At 34.0% G+C, this 26,242-nt stretch overlaps 1 protein-coding gene across 3 annotated transcripts in view; it reads right to left on the bottom strand.

Annotated features, from left to right (window-relative positions):
* Positions 1–26,242, bottom strand: part of LOC145685925 (molybdenum cofactor biosynthesis protein 1-like) — a 57,672-nt gene that overhangs the window by 9,444 nt on the left and 21,986 nt on the right. For all 3 annotated transcript variants that reach the window (XM_081758698.1, XM_081758696.1, XM_081758695.1), the window contains exons 5-8: positions 23,569–23,793; positions 20,893–21,038; positions 10,493–10,578; positions 4,437–4,484 (exon numbers count right to left, since the gene is read on the bottom strand). In XM_081758698.1, the coding sequence (XP_081614824.1) occupies positions 4,437–4,484; positions 10,493–10,578; positions 20,893–21,038; positions 23,569–23,793 (505 nt within the window). The remainder of the gene's footprint in view (positions 1–4,436; positions 4,485–10,492; positions 10,579–20,892; positions 21,039–23,568; positions 23,794–26,242) is intronic.

Here is a 26,242-nt window from a genome sequence, read left to right as displayed (position 1 = left end):
AGAATGGAAGAAAGTAGAAACGCTTTCAAAGTCTTGACTGGTAGACCCATAGGAAAACGACCATTAGGAAGACCTAGGCGCAGATGGGAGGACAATATTAAGATGGATCTCGCAGAGATAGGAATACAAAGTAGAAACTGGATCCAATTAGCTAAGGATAGAAGTCAGTGGAGAGCTTTTGTGAACGCGGTACTGAACCTCCGGGTTCCATAGGCCATAGAGTTAGTTAGTTAGTTAATCATCAACAAAGCACCACTCCATAATCGAAAACAGTAGTGTATATTATATTTAAGATAAAGAGGCATATATTTAAGATATGATGGCTGAAATTAAAGAAAGATATTTTTATTGCTGCGGGTGGAGTGGTTATAATGTATGTAATTGCTTGCATTGTATTCCATTCTTAATCCTTCTTTGTTCATCCTTTAAAAAGTGAGCATTTTTAAAAAGTACTCTTAATTTGTAATTTATTTCTTATATCCGAATGTTAGTAAATATATAGTTTGTACGTTAAAGGGCATATATTTAGAGTATGAACAGAAATATCATTTGATTGTTACCTTTCTGTTTCTGCTCGAGTTTTTTAATTTCTGTTTTTTACTAATCTTTCAGAATGTCTCATTCCGTTTATTACTAAATTCTACTGCTTGTTTGTATGCTTGATAAGTATTTCTATTAATATGTATATAATTTTAATCAGTGTGAAATTTGTTCAGATTCCGAGTCAAATCTGACCAAGTGCCCCTAAATTTGCCCTTATTAGCCAAGCATAACTGCAACTGAAATGGATAATTTTGGATCAAATCGCTCACGTTGGCAAGTTGTTGAATAGTTGTTTCATAACCGTAATTACAAGTATCTCGATACGATACTAAAAAAAGAAAGAAAGTTATATTTTGAGTAACCATTGACAATTAGTTATTGAAATTTTGTTAACAAAACTAAAACTATTTTTTTAAAAAATGTTTGGAAAAACTTCCTTTAAAAACTGTAGGCAGCTGTTACACCGACAAGATAAACATTTGTTGACAATTTCCTGTTTTGACCAATCAAAAGCAAACATTTGCATTCATGTTTCAACTACATACTATATGTATCCCAGTAACTACCCTTCAGTTTTGTATAAATTATCCCGATTTGCATTTCCATCATTAATGTTCGTAAGTGCTGTAAGAAAGTTTTGGGAACTGTAAGAATAACAGCTAATTCCTTTAGGTAATAAACCATGATGATATTTTTCTTCAGAAAGAAAGCTACGAAATTAACAAACGGGTAATCACCAAGAAGGACAGTAATCACAGATCCTGTCAAATTTTTAAAACTACTTAAACCAAAATATGAGATGATGATAAAAATAATAATAATAATAATAATAATAATAATAATAATAATAATAATAATAATAATAATAATAATAAGAAGAAGAAGAAGAAGAAGAAGAAGAAAGTTGTTCGAGTCGATAATGAATGCTAGCTGCAAGAAGTATAAATTCAATGGTGATGCGAGGTAAATTGATTTATAATTTTATTTTCTGACTATGGAAGTATCGAAACTGAAAAAAGTGTCAAATAATTTGTATTTATTTTTTCAAACAATCTCTCCAGACTCTCCCTGTACTCTAATAAATTAAACTAGCGAAATGAGTAGCATATTTACTCTCAAATACAATATACTCATTGATGTTTTTCAAACGTTTTTTTTTTTTTCCTCCTTCATTTTAAAGACTAACAGGAAGACAGAATTTCTCTGCTCTTTAACTGCTGCCTAGCCATGTGTCAGGTGTCACTGAAGCTTGATTTACAGCATCTCCTCCCTCCAAATGATCAGAAGGGAACATTTCTTTGGATTTCTACACAAACATGGCATTCACCATATACCTGGCAACTCTGAAAAAAAGTTTGCTTTTGGAGAATAATAAACTATCGTAAAACTTTTCAGAGGGCAACAACTATACTCTCTGCTCCCCACTTCCTCACCCCGCACTTGTATTCTCCTCTGAAGGGGACAGTACTACTGGCAGAGCTTTTAGCGGTGTGATAGACAGTTCAGTTGCCTTAAATGTGTCTATGCCACAGAACAAAGAAAATATATCAAGCAACAAAAGGGAATTCTATCGAATTGGTAGATTGCCGAATGTCATAGGGGCTACAGATTGTGTACATATCTATTTCTTCTGGAGTACAAGCAGAACTATACAGAAATAGCAAGAATTTCTTTTCTATCAATACACAAATCATTTGTGATGTCAGTATAAAGATTTTGAACGTGGTAAGCCCTTGGCTGGCTTCCACACATGATGCCCGCATTTGGGACAATAGTAGAGTTGCTGCAGAACTTGAAAATGGACAACATGATGAGCTGCTTGTTGGATATGCTCTCTTCAAACATCTTATGACTCCTATGTTTTGACCCCACACAGGAGTCGAAGGGCGCTATAATAGAGCCCATATTGATACAAGATGCGTAACACAACGTACATTCGGTGTTTGAAAGAAATGTTCCCAAATTCTCACTAAAACAATGCGATATAAACAAAACAAATGTGGGAATGTTATTGTGGCTGCTGCAGTTCTGCGCAACTTTGGAACAGAAATAGGAGATGTATTTCACCTTGATGCTGTAGATGTGAATGACACCAACCAATATGCATTTCAGCCAGAAGTAGATGCTGTATTGTAAGCTGTCAGAAGGCCTATTATACTTAATTACAGTAGAGTCCTGGTAATCCGAACAGGTTCAGGAGGAAAATTTTATTTATTTATTTGTGGCGAAAATACACAGTTTTAGGAAATTAATAACTAAAAGGATGAAAATGGGTGCATGTTTTCGTAGAAAACAAAGTAAACTTTCGTTAAATATAGTTTTTTCTTTAATACTTTATTTAGGCCTTAAGCCACATTGTGACAATTACGCAAAGTTTGAAATGAAATCCAGTAATGTAGTAGAATAAGTACTGTACTGTAACATAAAATTATGTACTGTACGTGGAACAATAAAGGCATCATGTTTTCCAACACTAAATATTTTAACAATTTGTCGGTACAGTACATAAACTGTAATTAGAAAATGAGTTTTGAAATACTACACGCTATGTATTAAAACACAATAGACCCGTTCATCCGCTTTAAACAGCGATTTTACTGTTATTCTGGCTAATCCGAACAGGATTCGGTCCCAATTACTTCGGATTAGCGGTACTCCACTGTATTTTAATTAAAATTACACCTAATTTGCTAGTAAAATATCAAATTAGTGTTAAGACTTCTCTAGTGCCCCGTTGGTAGGTGGTTTTCAAATTTTCAGTGTTCATTAACATGCATACTATACAAGATATGAAAGACATTTCACCTTAGATTCCTGATCACTCTCGTTTGATATGCAACTCCCCCTTCCCATTTGAAATTTCGAACTTGCACTGAAGATTTTCTTTTTAAGTTTAACGTCCCGCGATTATGCCTTTTAGATGAGTAACTGTGAAATGATTATTGAAAGTGAATTATTGTGATTTTTTTTTTTTTTTTTTTTTTTTTTTTATATATGTTCTGGTAAGTATAAACCTTCTCTAGTCTAGCGGAAAAACTAGAAATATTCACGGAAAAAACTGAAATTACTCTCAACGTATCGCAAAATGCAAAACACATTCCATAAGATAGATAATTGGAAATATAATTAATGAGATTTAATCCTATACACATCTGTATAGTTCGTGCACATTAAGAATTGCGTCTACTGAAATTTCTTAAATTCCTAGAATAATTCCTTCAGATTAACGTTGAATATTGTTAATCTTAAAGGATTGCGTAGTCTGATCAAGATTATCACTTCTTCAGTGCTAATATGCCAGTCCGTAATAAAATATTCGAAATGGTAAATTTAAATGACTAATTTTCTTAATTGATGGTTCTACCTTATTTTTATTCCTACAATACGGTTCATCATGTAATGTATAAATGTGTGTACTGATTACGTATCACACAGCATGGGATAACTTTCAATTAATTGATAAAAAGTAAAAATAACATCTTCGAATTATCTCAAAGAATTTCGCGAAAGATTTTACACCTGACTATCAGACAGTTACATCTCATAAGCAATGCGGGAAACGCTTGACAGGTTTCTCTTTCTGAAAAAGTGTGGTAAACAATGTTTATACCAGAGTCTGAGAGAAAAACAGTAACTGTGTTGTTATAATCTTAAATTAAAATTAAAATCATTACAAGAAAATAATGGCACTTCTATATTAACCACTAAGGAAACATGAACTGGTGAAGTAGTTTGTATTAGTATGCAATTCATTATACTTAATTTCATCCTTTCATAGCTCTTCTATATGTTTATGTATTTTTTTTTTTTTTCAAATGCTAGCACATTATTTTATTCTGTTATTACAATAACTAGCTCTATTTAGTCAAATAATACGTACACTTGCTACCCACCAATCAGTATCATTGGACGATTCTTCATGTGGACAAGGTTCTGCATTCCTGTAACGAAGTGTAAATGTAGGAATAAATTATTAGAAAACAGTTCTCACTCGGTTTGTAGAAAAGGTTTATTTTTTAAAACAATATAAGGTGAGCACAGTCTTCCTTCATATTAGAAAAAAAAAAAAAAAAAGTAATAATATGCAAACCATAAGACAGAAACATGAATTTGTTGCTTCACTTAGTTTAATACCTAGTAATAGCCACGATAATCGAACGAGATACTCCTGCATTGTACTAAAAGAAATTACGTAAGATGGTACATCATTTCAAAAATTACCCACAATGTGATGTACAGCTCTAAGAAAATCTCCATCATGAACATCATTGGGCCTGTACCTCTCACAAACTTCAACAACCTGCCGTTGATAAGGTTTTATCTGCTTCCCCGTCGATGGTTTAATCATGCACATTCGAAATATATGAGGGAACTTCGCAGGCAGCCAGTCTCTTGACTTTTCTTCTGCAGAAAAGCGTACACACCAGGAATACACAGGGTTCCTACAAACTGGGAAGTCAAGGAGAATCAGGCAGGAAAATTAAAGATGCTAGGCAATGACAAGAAAACCAATTGAAACGGAGGGGAAAATTTGAAGTTTCGTTGGACGATTCTGTCTTGATGAAGTGAGGAAACTTAAAGATGTCAGAAATATCTTTAACGTAACTCCAAAATTATTTGCGCATAATGCCACTATGAATACAATGATTTATTATATCGAGTCCCTCAAAACCTCAAACGGTCACATCTTTTGTCAGGGCTAGAAACTGTGTTAAGTGATAAGTTTAATCGTGTTGTAAAGTGTGTAAAAATATTGTCAAATAATGCAGTATGGAAAAGCAAGCTTTGCAGTCTCATCCAAAGGATCAACCCACTTGGAAAATATCAAGAGGGTTCCTATTCTGTACTCTTTGTCATTTTTTTTTCTTTTTTTTTTTTTCACACACACAAATAAACCAAGTACTTCCGTTTCTACAAGCTCAGAATATCAAACAGAATCTGTATCTTCAGTCTTCAGCATCTACTAGAGACAGATCAGAGGAAAACAGAGTGTGCGAGTGTGGAGAGAAGTGGTCCAATAAAAACGAACAGCTTTACTATAAAAGATAAAATGTGCAAAGCCATCATTTAGACTTCAGCTTGTGTGCAAAAGAATGTCATTCAATTCGTGCAACAGCTTAAATTCCGTGTTCAAGATTATATTCGGCGATACCAAATTTCTAATTTGTATTGGACAGGACAAAGTTTCGTATCTAATTGTTCATGGATTGAGACAATATTTAGTTACTAGAACGCTTGAAAGCTTGCAAGTTTATGATGTGCTTCAATGAGGTTTTATATAAAGTTATTCAGAAGAGGCAACTAGATATAGTTGCAAGATTCTGGGACAAGTTCTTACGCGCTACGTAACCAGTGGGTTCCTTACGAAAAACTCCACAGAAGAGCAGTTTTTGAAAGGAATTTTGTCTTTGCCACTGACAAAACTGTTACTAATTTCCATTCATGATGCAAACAATTTAAACTTCCTTTCTCGTCTCCAGGACCACATCAGAATTCCAGTAAGCCACGGGAAAGCTTGATAAATCTCCGTGGCTTGCATGCTATCCATGGTGCGATGAAACCTGGTGTTAAATCGATGGATTGGAATATGTATACACTTGCACTACCTATTCAGTGACTCAGCCTGTCGAGAAAGTTTACTGAGACCACACACAGGATGCACAAAATTTCCTGTGAAGTTCTGCGGTACCCGCTAGTTGCAAAATGCCACTCGTTTTCAGAGAGCATTGTTCAAGATGTCAAACAAAAGACGTGTAGGGACCCTGAAAACAGCAAGCGATCCATTTATAAATGTGCAAACTGGTTTCTGCAAGATAGTAGCCATTGAATGCCAGCCTTTCCTGCATACATTTCAGGCTTCAAGACCAACGACCTCGTTCATCTTTGATGCTGTACGCAAACTTTTACGAGATCTCGTGATTCGATGTGTGAAACCAGAACTGCTGAAATGTACAGATACATTGCTATTAAATGCTGATGTGATAGAAGCAGAAAATCATTGTGAGTAACGTCAAAATTGAATTTGCTGTCAGACTTTTTCTATGACAAATAGAAACACAGGCGAAGGAACAACAGAAACTGGAATTTTTACATGACTGCTGCTAATCCTAATTACCATGGTTGCCTAATGTCAGTATAAAAAATGCTAAAAAGAAATTGTCAAATTGGTGAGCAAAGGTCGGCTGTAGGGGAGATGAAGGCTGATTTTACAACAATTTCATGTGATCATGGGATTTTTACAGGTCAAAAAAAAGTCAGAGATTTTTTTTTAAATCAGAACTTGTAAAAACACTGACTCGTACACCTTTCATTAACTGTTAACAAGAACAGTCTCTGATTTTCAAAAAAAAAACAAAGCATTATATGTTATAAATATACTAATATGTCTTATTATTATTTATAAAAAAAAAAAAAAAAAAAAAAAAAACTGTAAGAATCAAATTTTGACCGAAGGGATTTCGTACTATGATCACACCTTCACCTCTGGCAGAATATTGTCCGCATCATACAGTATGTCATTCTGTTTGAATACAAAGTATCATAGACAATGGAGATATCCCAAAGTCGCATTTAACCAGTATTAGTATTAACCAGATCAACGATACTTTCAACATTACACCGGTAACACATATATACAATGTTCGGCATCGTTCCCTAACAAATATCTAAAAATGAAAATACGTATACGAAATAACATGATCAGCCTTAATAGTGAAAATGCTACAGTTTCCTAAATCAGAATGTAGTTCCTTGCTCGGTAAGATATAAGATCACAGGAAAAATATCTGAAACTTACACAAGTTTCTACAGATATCGTGGTTTTAACTTACCTGACTTCAAATATAAATTTTCCCTGATTACTTTCCCAGACTCCTGCACTTATAGCTAAACATACCTCGCCTTCATGTTTTATATTTACTGATCGTTTTTTATATTACAATTTAATGTTTACTTACAAAGTAAGAAATACATGAACCTTCTTACAAGTATCTAGATCATATTTTAATATTCTTGTTGCAATCTCTATCATTTAAATTCCACCTGCTTCGTAGATTATAGCAGTGTACGTAGTCTACATATACTGATTATATAGAATTACAATTTAATGTTCAGTTATATATTGACACGAACTACTTACAAAATCAATAATACCTAAAATTGTAAATGTTACTACTGGTTCTCTCTCTCTTTTTTTTCTTTCTTTTTTTTTCTTACTATTCTAATGTCATTGTTTAAGTGCACAGAAGTGTTCGTTTGTTTATGAAGCTGCTCTCTATTCATCTAAAAATACAACTTAATGCAACATGGGCTTTAGCACTCTTACAGCATATAGCCGAGTTCAGTTCATGTATAGTTTCTTCGATTTATTGTGGAATTATTATTTTTTGCATGTGATGAGGGGAAAGAGTTTAATCTTTCTTAATCTTGTTTAAGACTAACTGATTACTGTCAAAGCAAAAGCGAAGTTCTTTAGTTATGTCTTGTACATTGTTAACAAGAGATTTTGTATCTTTTTCTTTAATAATAATAATTGAATCTCGTCAGCATACAATATAATTTTGGTATCTATATTGCTAGGCAGATCAGTTACATATAATAGGAACAGGAGTAGACCTAGAACTGAGCCTTGCGGCACTCCATATTTTATTTCTCGACAAGTCGATTTATATTTTATTTGAGTATCACCTATAGTTCTTATAATTTCGACTGATTGCTTCGTATTTTCTAGGAACGCGGATTGCTGGATTGTCAGTCAATTTATCTTCTAATTTTAATTTTATTATTTTTAAGTATACATTTTGTACGTCCTAGCAGCCTGTGATAACCTATGTTCACTTTCTTTATTCGGAAAATATATCAGTATACACGGTCAGGATTAGAAACAAGCATTGCAGTTTATATAATGAAGATACATACATACAAGTAAGTTACATGCAAAATTCAGAAAACTTACCAAATTTGGTTTTGGTTATGAAGTATTACAAATGTTTAATATGCTCTCCTCTGGCAACTCTAAGACATCTAGGCGGTAGTCCATTTCCTGCTATACACAGCCTTGCATGACACGTGTTGCTGAGGATGATATTGGTTATGCACGCTTTTAGTTCGTCAACTGTATGTGGTAATGGAGGATAGTAAACTATCTTTAAATGTAGCTCCAGAGAAAATAATAGAAAGGGGAAAGATCTGGAGAACGTGGCAACCATGACAAAAGTTCATCTCACTTCCGCACCCAATTTATGTGGTAGTTTTCTTTAAAAATGATCTCACTTCGCTGTGGAAAAGTAGTTAGGCTCCATCCAATTGCATGATGTAGGTGCTACCATCTTCATCCAGTTGAGGAAGCAATCAGTCGGTCACCATATCAAAGAAAATGAATCCCATAACAGCTTCTTCCACGAAAAAAACCGTAAACCTTATCTCTTGACACAGCGAAAACACATTCACTTTAGGGAACTCCCGAACTAACTCAGCAATTCGTGTGGATTTTCTGGTCCCAAATGCGCAATTTATTTTTCCTTACATGGGATGTCGCTTCCTCTATAAAAACTAGGTTCTCGGAAAAGTTATCATCTTCAGCCATGAACACTTAATATCAGCGCAGACCTCTCCCCGTGCACGTCTTCGGGTGGTAGCATTCGAGTAAAACTTATTGGTTAAATGTTTACGTAGAATACGATATAATGTTGTGGGTGGAATTTCAAGTTCTCTTGACACGGCAGAAATCGATTTCTTCGGACTTCTAAAGTACGTTGCTCAAACTCGCTTCACAACTTCTTCAGACAGTAAAGGTCTACCACTAGTGCGTACCATGTTCTAATAGAATTGTCAGACGTGCATCTTTCCCATAACGTACGAAAATGCCACTGCAAAACTGTAACGAACCTCAATGTATGATATGCAAGGACACAAAAAACCTTTTCACTAAGTTGTCTAGTGGCAGAATCTGGAAAAAGGTATCGAAACAAATTACGAACAAAAACCGGTTCAGTTATACTACACTTATATGCGTTTCCGTTAACTGTGTCAATCAGCCAGATCTAATACAACAATGACGAAACTTCGACAATCATTTTGAAAAACCTTGTATTTGGTAAAAACCCTGTATTTAGTAAATTTCCCTGACTATTTGCATGCGTTGCTGTCCAAATATCATTTCTCTTACTTTTCGAAACCCTGTCATAACAACCCTCCATCCGATTTCTGATTCAGGCAAATAGTTGACACGAGTTCAAATTCATTCGAATTCCAGAATTTCCCCACCTACACACACCATCACCTTCGAATCACCATTATCAGAAATCCTATCTAACATCATTTCAAGTTCAATCGTAGTTAAATCGTTCATAGTTAAATCATTTTTTGCAATCGAAAGTGGTAGATTCACTCTATTCGAGGACAATAGATAAAATTATTTTTCTCATTCCCATACCCAAAATTGAAACCGAACTAAACCGCGTTCTCGTATTTGGAGTTAGTAGATCCAATCCATTTCCATTAAATCATTGGGCAATCGAACGAATTCAATATTATTTAAAAAAAAAAAAAATCACTTACTGTTGTAATATGAATATTTAGGAAATGTTGTACATGCTTTACTAGTTGTAATGTTATACATTAGCTAATTTGAGTTCTCATTTGTTTTAAGAGAAAATAGTTAGACGCCGTTTATGTCCGGGACCGCTCGCATCAAAGGCGAGAGCATTAGCGACTACGGTACGCGTGGCCACACATTCTTCAGAAAACATATATATTTATTATTTTAAAAAGTTATAATATTTACTACTCGATATTTATTATCAGCTTGCTCTATCTATTACGGTATTGGCTAGTTTCTTGAAAACTAAAGGTGATGATAATGGTAAGTAGTAGTTATTCTGAGCTTAATAGAACAGTACTGAAAAAAAAAAAAAAGACTAGTGAAACTATATAGTTGATAGTCACTTACCAGCATGTTGTTTCTTCTTCCTTTTTACAGCTGCTCGTATCATCAGCAGTATATCTTCATCACTAGCTCCGTGGCGCAATGCATCTCTGCGATAAATAAAGTTACAACAAACAATAAACTTTTGACTAATATTTCATGTAAGCACACTATATCACATGCCTAATAATTGCTTATTGACAAAATCCAGCTTTCTTCCACGCTTTATTTTTCAGAGTAACTGCGTCATGAGGGACGTTTTAGAGGGTATGGTCGCAGGAAAGAGAGGAAGGGGGTGAAGAAGACTATAATTAATAGACGATATCAAAAGAGAAAAATCGTACGTAAAGACGAAGAGTTTAGCGAAAACCGTGGAGCATGGAAGCTTCTCAGCTGCAGCATGGTAGAAAACCAATAATAATAATAATAATAATAATAATGAAATGAAATGTTTATTGGGAACAAACAGCGTTACAGCCACAAAGTGCCCCAAAAAAGAAAAGAAAAAAAAAAGTTTATACAAGTATAGGGCGCATGCAGATAGACGTAACATACAACTGATCGTACAAAATAAGTAAAATGAAATAAAATATTGGATCAAACATGCAATGCCTATTACAAAGTGAAAATGCAATGAAAGTAATACTATATATATATAAAAGCATAATTATCATCTCATCTCAACACCTCAAGTAAAATACTCTTATTCATAAGACTAATAATGATAACAAAATAAAATGAGGATACAAAAAAGTAATAAAAATTGCATATGACATATTAATAAAAACTCATGTCCAAGCCAAAAAATATAATAATAATAATAATAATAATAATAATAATAATAATAAATGTTATTTAGCTCTAACTATAATGCAGTGAGAACACTTATTGTACCGTTCCTTTTTTTTATTCACACAAATAAGGATCGTGTATTAATTAAAAGTTGTATTCATATGTTTTGTTATACTTCATCAATGCTAAAAATTCATAGCCTAAATATCATTTAAAAGCAACGTTTCAATTTCTACTATATATTTAACAATTAATCAATATTCCAGGTTACGTCTTTAACATAAATCTCATTCCATGATTCGATTACGTATCACAAATCATAATTCAAAAACTACTAACAAGTCAAGCTTTCTTCTTTTTATCTATCAACGGCATGTGCATTAATTTAAAACAGATTCTGTCCCGATTCTGCCCCTAACATCCTCCTCCCCTCTAACAAGTGTTCATTCATACCCCCATCTGTCAGGAGGTTTCCGTTTTCTTTGTGGCCGTCTCCAACCGTCAGTCATAACCGTTCCTTCTCTATCGTTATTGTTAATTTCCAAGTTTTCTGGAACGTCTTGTTTTAAATAAGTATTATCTACCCTCCTATCCACCTCAGAATGACCTGTACTGTCACTACTGTATCTTCTCTTGTAGAATAGTTTTGTATTTTTCACTTCTGTCATTCCCTTATTTTGACTAGAAACTGTGTCAGCCATCCTTACTTGATGTGTATGACATTTACGTATAGAACCATTAACAAGTACTTCTAATGTGTTCTTGCCTGTGTATCTAATAAAACTTCCTTTAATAAATTTAGGAAGGTCTGCTCTGTAATTTCGTACCCAAACGTTCATACCTTCCTTTAATTGTGGTTCAGGCTTTTCTTCATTCACACACCACTTATTTTCTTTGTTCGGTACTGAAGTGCTTACATTGAACCAAGTCGCAGGTTTGAAAGAAAATACCAAAGAAGCCGGTGATGTATGTATAACCTTCAAAGGAGTATGCAATAGAGTGTAATTAATTTCTTTCAACCACTGTGTCACAGCTTGCTTGCTAACTTTATATCCATTTTGAATATAGCGTTTTTTCAGTAATTTTTTAAAAGTCTGCACTGCTCTTTCGGCACTTCCATTGCTCTCCGGTGAATAAGGTGGTGTATTCAATAATTTAATATTTCTTTTTCTGCAATAATCTTGAAATCTTTGACCTTTGAAAGGTGGTCCATTATCAGTCACAATGGTCTCTGGAAATCCAACTAATTGAAATAATTCTTCCAAACATTCTAAAGTAATAGCTGCATTAGTAGAATCTACTTTCCACACTTTGATCCAATGGGAAAAAGTATCTACTATAACTAAAAACAGGAAACCCAACAATTGGCAATGGTCTATATGTATCCTATTAAAAGGCTTGCTTGAAGTAGGCCAAGAAGAATAATTATTTTTAGGCACATTGTTTGCCACCGCAGCACAAATCTCACACTTCCTTAAGTAGCAACGCAAATCATTAACCATGTCTGGCCACCAAACCTCATTAGATGCTAATTTAAGTGTAGCATATTCTCCTAGATGATTCTGGTGTAACCTTTTCATGTACCGTTCCCTTAACTGTCTAGGAATTACCACTCGTCCTTTCCAAAAAATACATTCCTTATGTAATTCTAATTGAAATCGTTTTTTGAACATGTCCTGATATTCTTTAAAATCAAAACAAGGAGGCAATCTTTTAGGCCAACCTTTCATCATCCATTCTTTAATTTTTAAAATCATGTGATCTTTCTTGGATTCTTCCTCAATCTCATCTTTCTCTAAAATAGTGGAAGAGATTTCACTAATATAGTCAGGAGCTACATGTTCTTCCTCCGTTGACATCTTTAATGGAAATCTAGATAAATAATCTGCTAATTTCACAGATTTACTATATACAATATCGTAATCATAATTTGTTAACATTAAAAACCACCTTTGCATTCTCGGGGAAGCACCATCAGGTGCAGCTTTCAATCCAAAAATCCATTTTACAGGCTGTGAATCTGTAATAATTTTAAAATGCCTTCCGAATAGAAATTTATGAAACTTACGCACTCCGAAGATTATGGCCAAAGCTTCCCTTTCAAACTGTGAATAATTTTTCTCTGCTTCTGAAAGGGTAGCTGATGCACAAGCTACCGTCTTAAATTGACCTTCTACCTCATTATATAAAACAGCTCCTACACCATCTGGCGATGCATCCGTCATTAAAATTACTTTTGCATTTTCGTCGAAAGGATGTAAAATTCTTGCCTCTTTTAACAAGTCTTTTGCCAACTGAAATTCCTGCTCATGCTTACTAGACCATTCCCATCGCACACCTTTCTTTAATAATCCGTATAAGGTAGGAATTTGAGATGGTAAGGATGGTAAGTGCCTATGGTAAAAATTTAACATACCCATGAACGACTGTAATTGTGTAATGTTTTTCGGGGGAGGTGTGTCCAAAATTGGTTTCATTTTATCTTTGGCAGGTAGAATGCCTTGTTTAGAGATATCATAACCTAAGTAAGTAATAGATTCTACAAAGAAAATACTTTTGTCTTTATTAACTTGTATGTTGTAATTTTTGAACTTCTGCAAAACTTGGACAGTTCTCTGATGGCATTCTTCCAGAGTACTTCCCCAAATAAGTACATCGTCCAGATAACAAATTACTCCAAACAAATCTCTTGTTACTGTATCCATGAATTGTTGAAATATTTGAGCTGAGCAATTAAGGCCGAAAAGTAATCGATGTTGCAAATATAAACCCCAAGGAGTATTTACCACTAAGTATTTTTGAGAATTTTCCTGCACTTCTAGTTGTAAGTAGGCTTGTTTTAGATCTAATAACACAAAATAATTGGCTGAAATTAGCTTATTGAGTATATCTTGTATTTTAGGTAAAGGATAACTTACTTTTTCAGTAACTAAATTAAGGGTCCTTTTGAAGTCTAAACACAATCTTAGAGTACCATTTTTCTTTTTGACTATTACCATAGGTGTAGCCCAATCTGCTTCTGTAATTTTATTTAAAACTCCTGCCTTACATAATTTATCCAATTCGTCTTTTACTTGGCTTTGTAATGCATACGGTATATCGTACGCTTTTCTAAATATAGGCGTAGTACCTTGTTTAACAGGAATATTTACTTTAAAATTCTTAATTGGTACATCAATACATCCTTTGAAAACCTCTTCAAATTGCTTCAATAAGTGCTCTTTCAATACATTTACAGATGGACTATTTTCTCCATCAATCTTTCTTAGATCATCTGTAATACCAAACATATTTATCAATTGACTCCTCCACTGTGGCTCTAACTCATCTAACCAACTTCTGCCTAAGATCGGATGGAATGGATCTTGTTTTACTATCATTAAGGACAAAAAATCCTTGTAGTTCTTGTGTTCTACAGTAACCTTACATTTTCCCACGGTGTTAATAGGTGATCCGTCTGCATTATTCAAACGACCTTGAAAAGTTTCGATCGAAGTGTCTTTTAACAAAGGTGATTTATAACCTATAGCAGAAACAGCTGCTCCTGTATCAAGTAAAAACTTGATAATTTGTCCATTACATTTCAAATAAACATAAATAGGATCCCTGAACATGGCTCTGCTAGCGTTTACTACAAATCCTACCGACTGCGCCAATTTTGTTATACTTCATCAATGCTAAAAATTCATAGCCTAAATATCATTTAAAAGCAACGTTTCAATTTCTACTATATATTTAACAATTAATCAATATTCCAGGTTACGTCTTTAACATAAATCTCATTCCATGATTCGATTACGTATCACAAATCATAATTCAAAAACTACTAACAAGTCAAGCTTTCTTCTTTTTATCTATCAACGGCATGTGCATTAATTTAAAACAGATTCTGTCCCGATTCTGCCCCTAACAATATGCAGCGAACTCTTGTTAATTCAAAACAGTGGATAATTCAAACAAGAATTTATTTTCCACGAAAACTGTATCAAAAACCACGGTAAAAATAGTGAGATAATTGAATTTCTGAACCTCCTGTTTGGATAGTTCGAAATAATACAATAAAATAATTTTTAGTGTTGGACAGATTGCAAACAAAACAATGCAGTTTTAACTGGTTTTCCGTTATTCAGAGTAAGGTGTAGGGAAGAGTGACACAAAAACACAATCCATCTGATGATAATAAAGATGAAGACGAGACAGGCAATGAAGTAAAAGATATAACCTTATAACAGCTATATAAATTTTCTCAGTTCGTCTATTTTTCTTTCCACACTAGTATATACTATTCGTTGTTTAAATAATTATATATTAACTAGCTTAATTTTTGTATTCACTATATATATAGTGTCGATATTTAGTATTACACATGACAGAAAACTTACATTCTTCTTCAATTTCTCAATAAAAACAAGTGCCTTCTCCTACCAACCACAAACAATCTCGAATCATTATCATAATTACAAACAAAGAACTGCAGTTAACATAAAAATTTGAAAATAATCAACTGATGAATTAATATTAATCAAACACATTTTATTTTCTTCTCTTCTTCTAGCCTATGCAATATTTAAAAGAAATTTTTGCCCTAAAGCTGGATATACATAAACGTTATCGTTGTAAAGAACAATATGTGCCAAACACATCTGAAGTTTCCGAAATCGTTGAAAATTGAATGTGATTTACTGAATGTCAACCAAATGTTATTAATGACGTATTTGACGCACTAAATGAAATTGAAGATTTTGTTGACTATATAAAAACAATCAAATGAAAGCAAATGATGATTACGAACTTCCTTCAGAACAGATAATCAAGGGTGCTATTCGTGTGTGTTTTCTGTGTTAATTTAGTGTATGTGATACGTGTACTTCAATACGTTTTCCACGAAACATGTGGCTTAATAAATATCGTTTGTTTGTTTGTAAATAATATGCTGTCTTAAAGATTAAGTTGACTGCATATTGATTATTATATTTAATGTACAATAATTTTTTCGCTTGATTTTAGTTATTTTGAAACGGACAGTGTTTGGATATTTCGAAGTTTGGATAATTCAAACTATTTCGTGTCATCTTGGACTTCGAATTAAAAAAGAGTCCACTGTATAAGAAATTTTTAAAAAATATTTAGTACATGGAACATCAATTCGTATAAAATCAAAGCAAAACAAACGAAGATCACGAATTTCTTTAAGAATAGATTATGAAGGCTGTTATTCGCGTGTGAACTAAAATTAAAATGCAGATCTTCAAGAGATTTCAAAAATCCTACCAGAAGACCAATTGGGAAAATGTGCAGTACTCTTTCTGAAAATCAATTTCTTAGAAATAAAAATTTCCACCAGAAAGCGTAGTTTCTGAAACAAGTAACTTCAAAAAATTACAAAGTATTCTGGTTAAATTCGAAATCTTTTGTTTATACGCCTGTAGAAACCATATATATATATCTTTTCCTTTATTGTTCGTTTCAAACTTTCAATCTACTAGATTATTATTTAAATGGAGTTGAGTTGAGTTCATTTTGAGTTTAACGACCCGTTCAGTAGCAAAGCTATACGAGACATGGACCTATTGATTAATTGAACTCCGAGCCACATGAGCTTCCACCGGGAATCGAACCCGGATCTCCCATCCCAAGGACGCGTACGCTAACCGCTTAGTCACAAAGGAGCTCACATTATTTAAATTGAAAGGAAATATCTAATTTCCTAGGACCCTGCTGTTTGAAGTCCATTCTTATTTTATGAATCGATATTATGAAACTGAACAATGCGTCTTCTCTCTACTCTAGCTGTTCAATTTTTTTTTCCTGATTTCTGAAAATAAAACATAATATTTACTCGCACACTTAATAAATTAATACCATTCCCCAGAGTCACCGCGAAAGTCTATGGCCCCCTGAGGCCTTGCAGTTGACTGATGTCTCACACATCGGCTCTTTTCATCTTTAAATTTTGGTTTCTAGGCTGGTAGCTATTTCTTATTTCACGAAACTTCCAAAATTTTTCATAATACTGGGTCAAAACCAAATAAGTGCCTCCACCGGTAATCGAAGTTAGGGCCACGCGTGCTATATGAGGTTACAAGGAATACCCCTCATACTCGGCTGGTTCTTCTTTAGCATACGAATCGCTGCCTCTTTCCTTCATGGAGTGGAAGGACAACAAATCAAAACGTATTGTTACTTTGAAAGAGATATCCATAAGTAGCAGCGCAATCAGGGAAAGAGCTCGAGGCGGTAGTTAACCTTAAGCTACGCAAGTGACAAGCAGGCTCCAGGATATTTACTTTAAGAAGTTTCGCGTTTGAATGCGCAGGAGTGAGATCCGACAACCCCATCGGAAGAGTAAAGTTCCTTGCAGGAAGGGAGACAATGACGAATCTTGTCGATTGCCTGGTTTCATACATTGGAACTTACTTTAACCAGTCGGCTGTAAGTACAGTGAACGCACGCATTACGAAACTCTCGGTTCGCGAACAAATCTGTTTACGAACAAGTTTTTTGTCGACTTCCAGTATTTCGGGGTACGAATACACACACATACACACACACAACCGTGTACCCACAATTCCACGCACCCAGTAGTCCTTTTGCGCATTTGCCGTAAACATTACCTCTCAGAGTGCTGTATTTTTTTTTTTTTTTTTTTTTCATTTTTGTGCTTTTTTAGTCTCATACCGTTTTAATTTAGTGTTACTTACTTACTTTAATGTTATTTCCATTCTATATTTTTCATCAAAGAAAACACACAAAAATGTAAAAAAATACATATTAGGACCTTGAAAGAGAAAGGGCGAATCCTGAAATCGGGGTGTTGGGAAATCAAACTGAAAGTTTTGCAAGTACGTTAAGATAGCATGGGCGAATTTTTTTTTATCTTGAAACTGAGAGATAAAACTAAGGGCAAAACGCGGTATCAATGTGTTGTCCAGACCTGTCCGCTACGAATAAAAAAATAAAACAAATCGATTTTTCGGGTTCGCCTTTCCTCCTCCAAGGTCCTTATATAGTATCATATGTGTTTGTGCTTTATAAGGATTAGTTGTATTTACAATAATTTCAATGGAAAAATAAGTCCGATTTGCGAACGCTTCGATTCACAAACAACGTCAACTATCAAAACTCTAATATATTCATTGTCGTAGTGTTTTTACAACAAATAAAGGGAAAAAAATACAAGAAAAATAAGTCAGAAATCCTTATTTACTTCTCTTAATGGTCCACAATTCAAACAAATGACAGTGCAATGTATGAAGCGAAATCATAACACAGAATTGCATGATTTGAATTTCATGGTAGTATTTTCAATTTCTTTAGTCTGATTTAAACTACTCGCTGAGCAAAGCAATATATTTATTGTAAAAATTATTAACGTGTAACAGTTTTGCCACTATCCACTTGGCTTTATCAGGCACTATTTATTATCAATTTAATAATTTTTACAATAAATTTATCGTTTTTCTCATCGAGTAGTTTAAAACAGATTAAAGTCTACCAAAAACAAAGCTTGAATAATGAGAAATATTACACTTGAATTTCTATAACGGACTGGAAGTGGTCTGTCTAAACCGGAATCTGATTTATTTTTTTTAAAATGTAGTGTTAATGTTTTATTCTCAATTAGCTTAATAACAGAGGAAACCAATTATTAACCTCTTCTTAAAAATTTGCATTCTGTCAAAATAATAAATATTACGGTAACTAAATCCTGAACGCTCTATTAGATAAAAGCTTTCAATTTCCGTAACAGACTGAAATCGAACTTTAAAATGGAATATGATAATACAGTGAAACCTGTCTTTAGCGGAATCGAGCGGGACTTGCAAAAATGTCCGTTAAAGTCAGGTTTCCGCTTAGTGGAGGTAGACCTTTCCTTCCTTTCTTTCTTTCCTTTTTTTTAAATACATGCTTATAAAGGGACATACTGAGAAAATATATTGCTGTAAGTGCATTGTTCGATTACAGTACTACTTCTACGAATAAATACACAAAAAAACTAAAATGAATACAAAATATACTATGCACATGTTATCTTTATTTTTCTAATAGCCAAGCTGGGTTTTCTGTGTACATTGCTGCTTGCCTTTCCGCATACACTTTAGCGTGAGAAATTATACTAAGTGAATCAGAATCATTTTTCCGTAAGGTAAATTTCTACAGTTCCTTTAAACTTCTGAGAGCATTTTGATATGTATTTATTTCGGTATCGTATTCCTCTTCTTCCTCTATCTCGTTTTCTTCTTTCCGACATTCCTTATGATTCTTGATTAAGTTGCGGGGATTAAGGAGAACTTGTGGGGGTGAATATGAGTAGTGGTTGGGGAAGGTCAACACTGTCCAGAAATACTTAACAAAAGAACGAACATTTTATCGTAAACAGTGTAATGTATATGTCTCACAAAATGTCTAAACATCTAAACGCTGTAGTCCGGAACTCAGAATTTTCCGTTAAATGTTTATTTTTCTTTCCGTTGTCCGCGTAACACAGTTTCCGCTTAATGAAGGGACTTTTACACATTTTGTTCTCCAAAATTCACGGGACCGTGAAATATTTCCGTTTAAGACAGTTTTCCGTTTAATAAGGGGTCCGTTAAAGACAGGTTTTACTGTATTTGCTTCAGATTTGGAAAATAAGGAACAAATTATGAAAATGTGCTTTTAAACATATTACTATTATTATTATTATTATTATTATTATTATTATTATTATTATTATTATTATTATTATTATTATTATTATTATTATTATTATTAGACTAACAATAAAACTGTTTCATACAAAACTGTTGGCTAATCACACTTTCGAAATTATTTCAGGAATAATGAAAGCATTTCTTTCCTTCTTTTCCTTCCTTTTTTTTCGGTACGAATTATTAAAACTCTCATTTAAAATTATATAATTATTAATTAAAACTATCAAAATTATATAATTATTAATTAAAACTATCATATTCGATTTTCGAAATTCGTCTCCCGCTTAGAATAGACAACTTGAGTCTATTGCAAAAGTTCAAAATGTCACTGTTTAATACAATACTCAGGATTAAGTTGTCTTGAGAAAAATCACGTTCCAGGGATGAACAAGTGACCTACTATGTATTAAATTGCTTTTCTCATTATAGTTTCAATACTGCTATTTAGAAGATAAATAAGGCATTTTACAGGAAATAAATCAAAGAAATGTTTAATTTTCTTGCATACATTCCCAATCGTATTTTTTTAATACCACCACTCGACTTTTAGTCTAGACACCACTTCCGGTCGGTTTTGGACCACCATTATATTTAACAATGCGATTTGATATGCCATGTGTTCATTTCAAAGATCTACGTTGCAAGCCGAGCCGAGTGAATGTTCTGGCACATTGTATACAATTGGAAGGAAGGAATCCCGAAGTGGGAATGAGAAACGAATAATTGTCAGAAAATAGTGAAAATATAAGAATATATTACAGAAATTACACTGTAAGTTTTTTGCTAAACACTTCATCTAACAGGGAGGGAAAAAAAACTATAATTAAACATGCAGAAAAGCAGTTATGAAGGTCAAAGTGAGTGGTGCCATCTTGGGATACAGGAAGAGAAAGATCAAATGTAGAGCTTTATTTCTTTCTATTTAAGGTGTTATCCTACCTCAGTGATATCTCAGCATTCCCAAAGAGACAGACTTTTATATTCCCATCTGCAGTGATTCTCAATCGATTGCAGGTACCACAAAAGTTCTTGGTCATAGAAGTAATAAATCCGATTTGCCCTTTATACCCTGGAACTTTATATGCCTGAAAAGAAACAACAATTAACTGCTCTGTAGTTCACAAAGAAACAGAATAACAACAAAAAGCAAGTTATTTCTTTCTAATGTAAGAAACGTTTTTTCAACTGAAACAGTCTCAAAGGGCTATTAATAGGTCAAACAGGAACTGATATTCACTATTCGTGAATGAACTTATAAAACACACTTAAATATGCTCCTTAATGAAGTACGTTACATAACTACCACTAGAGCTTTATTCTTTAACCACAGGAAGTCACAATATTTGAAAGAAACTAGCGTTTTTAAAATATTTTTGTAATATACATTCGTTTAACTGATTGGAGACAAATATTCTTTTTCAGCATAGACGATATATGAGATTGGACACACTCGCTTTGTTTATAAGTGGAAACCGAACCATTACTCAAGTTTTTATTTAAGGATAACATTTCCACTAGGGATCAAAACCAGTTCCTACACACGGAAAGCACGCGTGCTCGACACTTTTCGAATTGGGGAGGTAGTATCCATTTATTGCTGAATTGTAAGACACACTTAAAAATATGGGGAAAGCGTCATGCGACTTCTAAAACTTGAAAGAAGTACAGTGATAACTTAAGTGTTAATTTTTTGTATGGTATGTATGGTAATTTTTTGTATCTAGTCGATATTTTAGCAGTCTTAAAATACTGTAGAAAGGATAATACTTTAATAACTGTACAGCAATAATAATAATTTATAATGCATCTAGTGAGTCATTTTTTATGTTTAATGAAGTAGAATTTAAGTCCATAAAATACTGTATTATCCTCTATGTTGCAAAATATAGGTATTTTTTTAAAATCATGTTAGAATTAACAAGTAACTTTTACGAATCATGACTGAACAGAAGTTTTATTACAGCTTATAAGAGTATTTATAGATTAAAAAAAAATACTTCTTTAAAACACACTTTTGATTTTCACACACAGAGTTTTGTTCTGGATCTTTCAAAGAATGAGGATGTAAAATCCGGACAGTATCTTGATATTTTAACGCCTTAAACTTCAGAGCATATAGTGAATCCACTATATGTGCACGCCTTGAGAGCACGAAGCAATAATATATATATATTTTTTTTTCCCTGGAGAATATTCGGCGTTTCGATTGCACCGTGGTCTTCAACTTGTTCACCAGCATGTCACTGTATCAAACATTAGTGAAGATTTTATTATTTTCTGGAAGTACACAGATATAGAACCACTCATTCTTCTGTAGATTTCTGTACATCCGCTGATCATAAGAAACAAATAATGCTTCGCTGTTCTTCCACGAAACAAATCGATAGTGAGGTGGCCATGAAGTACGAATCGTTGTGCAGGAGTAAGCCACTGGATTATCATAAACTTTATATAGGGTCAATTTTGTATCCCAAAATAAGATTTTTTCGTTTGCAGATTTTCTTACGCACTTTGGAATACACTTCCTGTTATTTAAATGCTTTCCCTCGAAATCATTCTGATCAAAGATTGCCTATCCATTGTTAAAACGTGATGTACCTGCAACACTCTTATCGACTTTTACTTATTTATTTATTTATTGAAGAAGAACCTGTTAAAACAAAACTTTCGCTGATTTGATTCTCGTTATTCTCCTTATTGTTAGCCGGTTCATGCTTTGACTGTAACAGGCTTGTTAGGATATACATAAAAATGTCCAACTGTTGAAATCCAAACTTTCCAAAACTCTTACAAACTTTTCCACTGTATATTTGGGATAATGTAAGAAATCTTTTGCCCTACTGTTTTTAATACTTTGTGTGCATCGAGGAAAAGTCAAGCGACTTTACAATGAAAACTTCCCCAGCCGCTCTAAAAGAAGTTTCTTATTTACCAAGCATCTCAGTAAATTGCTTCAATGGGATTTATCCTTCCACCATTTCTTTTCTGTTTTGCTACCTAGCCTTTTTGTATTTCATGCAAAAAAAAAAAAAAAATCTTCATTGTTGTACTATTGACGAAAGATATATGGTGCAGAGTGTTGTTGTGGCATAATATAAATGACCACCTGTTTATTAATAAATATGTCAAAATAAGTACCTGATACAATGTTACCAAATGTTATTCTACTCGCCCCTCTTATAAGGTTTCCAAGGGGCAGGAACATTTTCTCATAGTATTTAAAAGAAATGCATACTTAATACGATCACACACATAACTAATACGTCTAACTCAAACTTTTATGAAAACAAACGTCTAACTCAAACTTTTATGAAAACAAACGTCTAACTCAAACTTTTATGAAAACAATTTCACGTCTTGTTGACGTTAATTTCATAAATGTCTTAATTTTGTAAAGACTTATGTAATATCATATGTTAGAGATTATAATTGATAGAGAAAGGTACTCTATCAATTACATACAAGTCCTTAAGTCAAGTGAAATACTCTGAGAAGTGTAGTTTTATTTATTTTAACCTTTAGATTTTCTTTTAGTACACTTAAATATCTTTGTAGTAAATATTCAGGCATAGCTAAACTCTAAACACACTTAAATGAAGTCAAATAATAACTAACCTTAGAAGTATCATTTTCTTTATCCTGTAACCGCGTAAAATCCGGCCATTTGGAAGAAATTATTTTCAACATATCTTTGTAAGGAACCATTTTGACGTCACTCCATTTGTTACCAGCAAATGGCATGTACTCAATAAAACGTATATCAACATTCTTGTCTTGGGTCATCTGAACGAAATCAAGTATCTCGTCGTCATTGAAACCTCTCATCATTACGCAATTGATCTGAAAGTAATAACATTTATTGGTGTTAATAAATTAGCTCCTATATACAGAATAATGCATGTCCAAACACTCAAGGTACAAATTTCGGATATTCTATCTTCGTAAAAGAATATAAATGTCCTTAAATAACTTGAATAATTTATTATTTTCATATCCATTGATTCTATGAATGCTATTTCTTTCTATGATATTACATACTCAATCGTTTCGAAGTCATCGTGTTTTGTAGTTATAATCGTCAATATTCCTTCAGGGTCTACGACAACTAGAACGTTTTTGTTCCACTTAATGATAAACCCTCTAAACACAATGAAACTTGCTCGAAGTTGGTCACGTTTGGTTCCACCAACAATATCTAATGCAAATGGTCAAATTGCAAAGTAATAACAACACCTGTCTACACTCATTTCGCACCATTGATAGGGCCTCACGAAACAGCTGGCCTTCTCACAGTACAACACAACTTACCGAGCTGAAGTTAGAGAAGGTTAATATTCTCACTTTGTAATCCAGCAAGCGGTCATCTTAACTAAGCTTCTACTTCTTCTTCAATTATATCAGACGAATATCATGACGGTTATATCATCAGACGAATATCATATCATCCCACCGTTAAGTATTCATCAATCTCAACCGTATTTTTGTTAGCAGTTTGGTTTACTAATCAGAAGTCCTTTATTTTTTACCCTCTCTCTCCATGTGGAGACAAAAAAATCCAAAGAACCACTTGATGGATCACCACCAATTTTGGGTAGGATGTAGAGGAGCACAAATTAGGAATGGAGTTCGTTGATGTAGGCAGTATTCGAGCCAAAAGTGGTAGAAATCAATCATTTCCGGTTTTTTAGCTGACATATGATGAGAAGCGGTTTTCTGTAATGATTAAGCGTCCCAATAATATATTCCTTGTCCACTCTTATCTTTCCACTAAAACCAGAAGTAGTACAAATCCACTACCACTTCCGTTTACAACATTAATTACGAAACTATCACGCCATGCAAACCAAACTTCTTCACGTAGTGTACACGTGATCTTTCTATTTTTTCAGTTTTCTTTTTTGAAATTAAATCAAATAATACTGTACTTTCTCTGCATAATTCTCTAAAAAGAACACAGTACTTAGAGAATAACTAATGATTATTTTTAATCAGCTCATCGTCTAAGCCTACGATATCACAACTGATTTGAAGACGTATTCTTTCATTAATTACCATTTTCTAATTAGTAAATAATTGCACAAAGAAATCTTAGTACTAGATAACAAAAAAAAAAAAAAAAAAAAAAAAACTGCTTATTTGACATCCTATTTGATTATAACGCTCACAGAGAGGAAACGAAGTGACATACGCACTGGAAAGGGATAAGGATTGGTCTGACTATTAATCATTCCCAATACAGACATCTTACGCACGTATAGCAATTACAGTCCGTCCAGTGTGGAAGAGAAATGGAGGTATCGAAGCAATTCGTTCGCGGTTGTTTGCTGTATGATTTTAAGGTGAGCCTGTCACAAGCTCAATCAAGTCATCGAATACGCCAGACATTTGGAGAGGATGCTGTGAATGAACGCACCCCCAGGCATTGGTTCTACAAGTTCAGGTCGAGAGATGTGAGCTTTTGTGACGAACCTTGCAATAGGCGACCACAGTGTTGAATGACTAAGCTCTGATTTCGTATAGAGGAGAACAGCAGTCAAGGGTGTGGTGAACTTGTCGAGTGCTTGCAGGTAAAAAAAAAAAAAAGTTCGACTTCACGCATCTCATAAGGAAGGTGTACAAGTTTAGCAAGTTAGTACCCCACACATTATCGGCACCCAACAAGGAACAACGAATGACAGCCTCTTTCTAATTGCTGTCTCGGCACCGCAACACACTCAGGTTAGGTCAAGTGCTCATGAGTGATGAAAAGTAGGTCCAGTATGACACACTGACTGTCATCGCGTAACCCTGTGCCTCACACTCCAAGACCACCTTGCAGTTTGGAAAGATCATATTCTGTGTCTGTTGAACTAGTCGCCAAATAGTGCATTACAAGCTTCTACAACCAGGCCACCACCAGTGCGGACCTATACTCGCAGCAGTTGTGACGGGTACAACATGCATTATAGCAGAAGGAGCCAGCGTCGGTAAATCGCAAGGGTGTGCTGCAATGCGCGGCCACACATGGTAAGGACGACCAGGGATACCATTCAATGTCTTGGCTGGGAGACAATGTCACCCACATACTCGCCAGACCTAGCGCCATCAGATTATTACCTGTCTCATTCCCTGGACAACAACCTCCCTGGGAAATGCTTTAACAACGAGACAGACCTGCAGCACGCACTCACGAACTCCTTTGCGTTCAAGATCTCGACTATTATCGCCAGGGCAGTCAGCAGCTAAATGAACGCTGGAAAAGGTTAACAGATGTTGATGCAAAATACTTCGAGACCTAACGCTGAGGATC

The sequence above is a fragment of the Thermobia domestica genome, chromosome 5, assembly GCF_964235325.1.
Source record: "Thermobia domestica chromosome 5, izTheDome1.hap1.1, whole genome shotgun sequence".
NCBI classification, from domain to species: domain Eukaryota; kingdom Metazoa; phylum Arthropoda; class Insecta; order Zygentoma; family Lepismatidae; genus Thermobia; species Thermobia domestica.
Note: the sequence above shows the minus strand (reverse complement) of the source record. Positions and strands in the feature narration are given on the sequence as shown.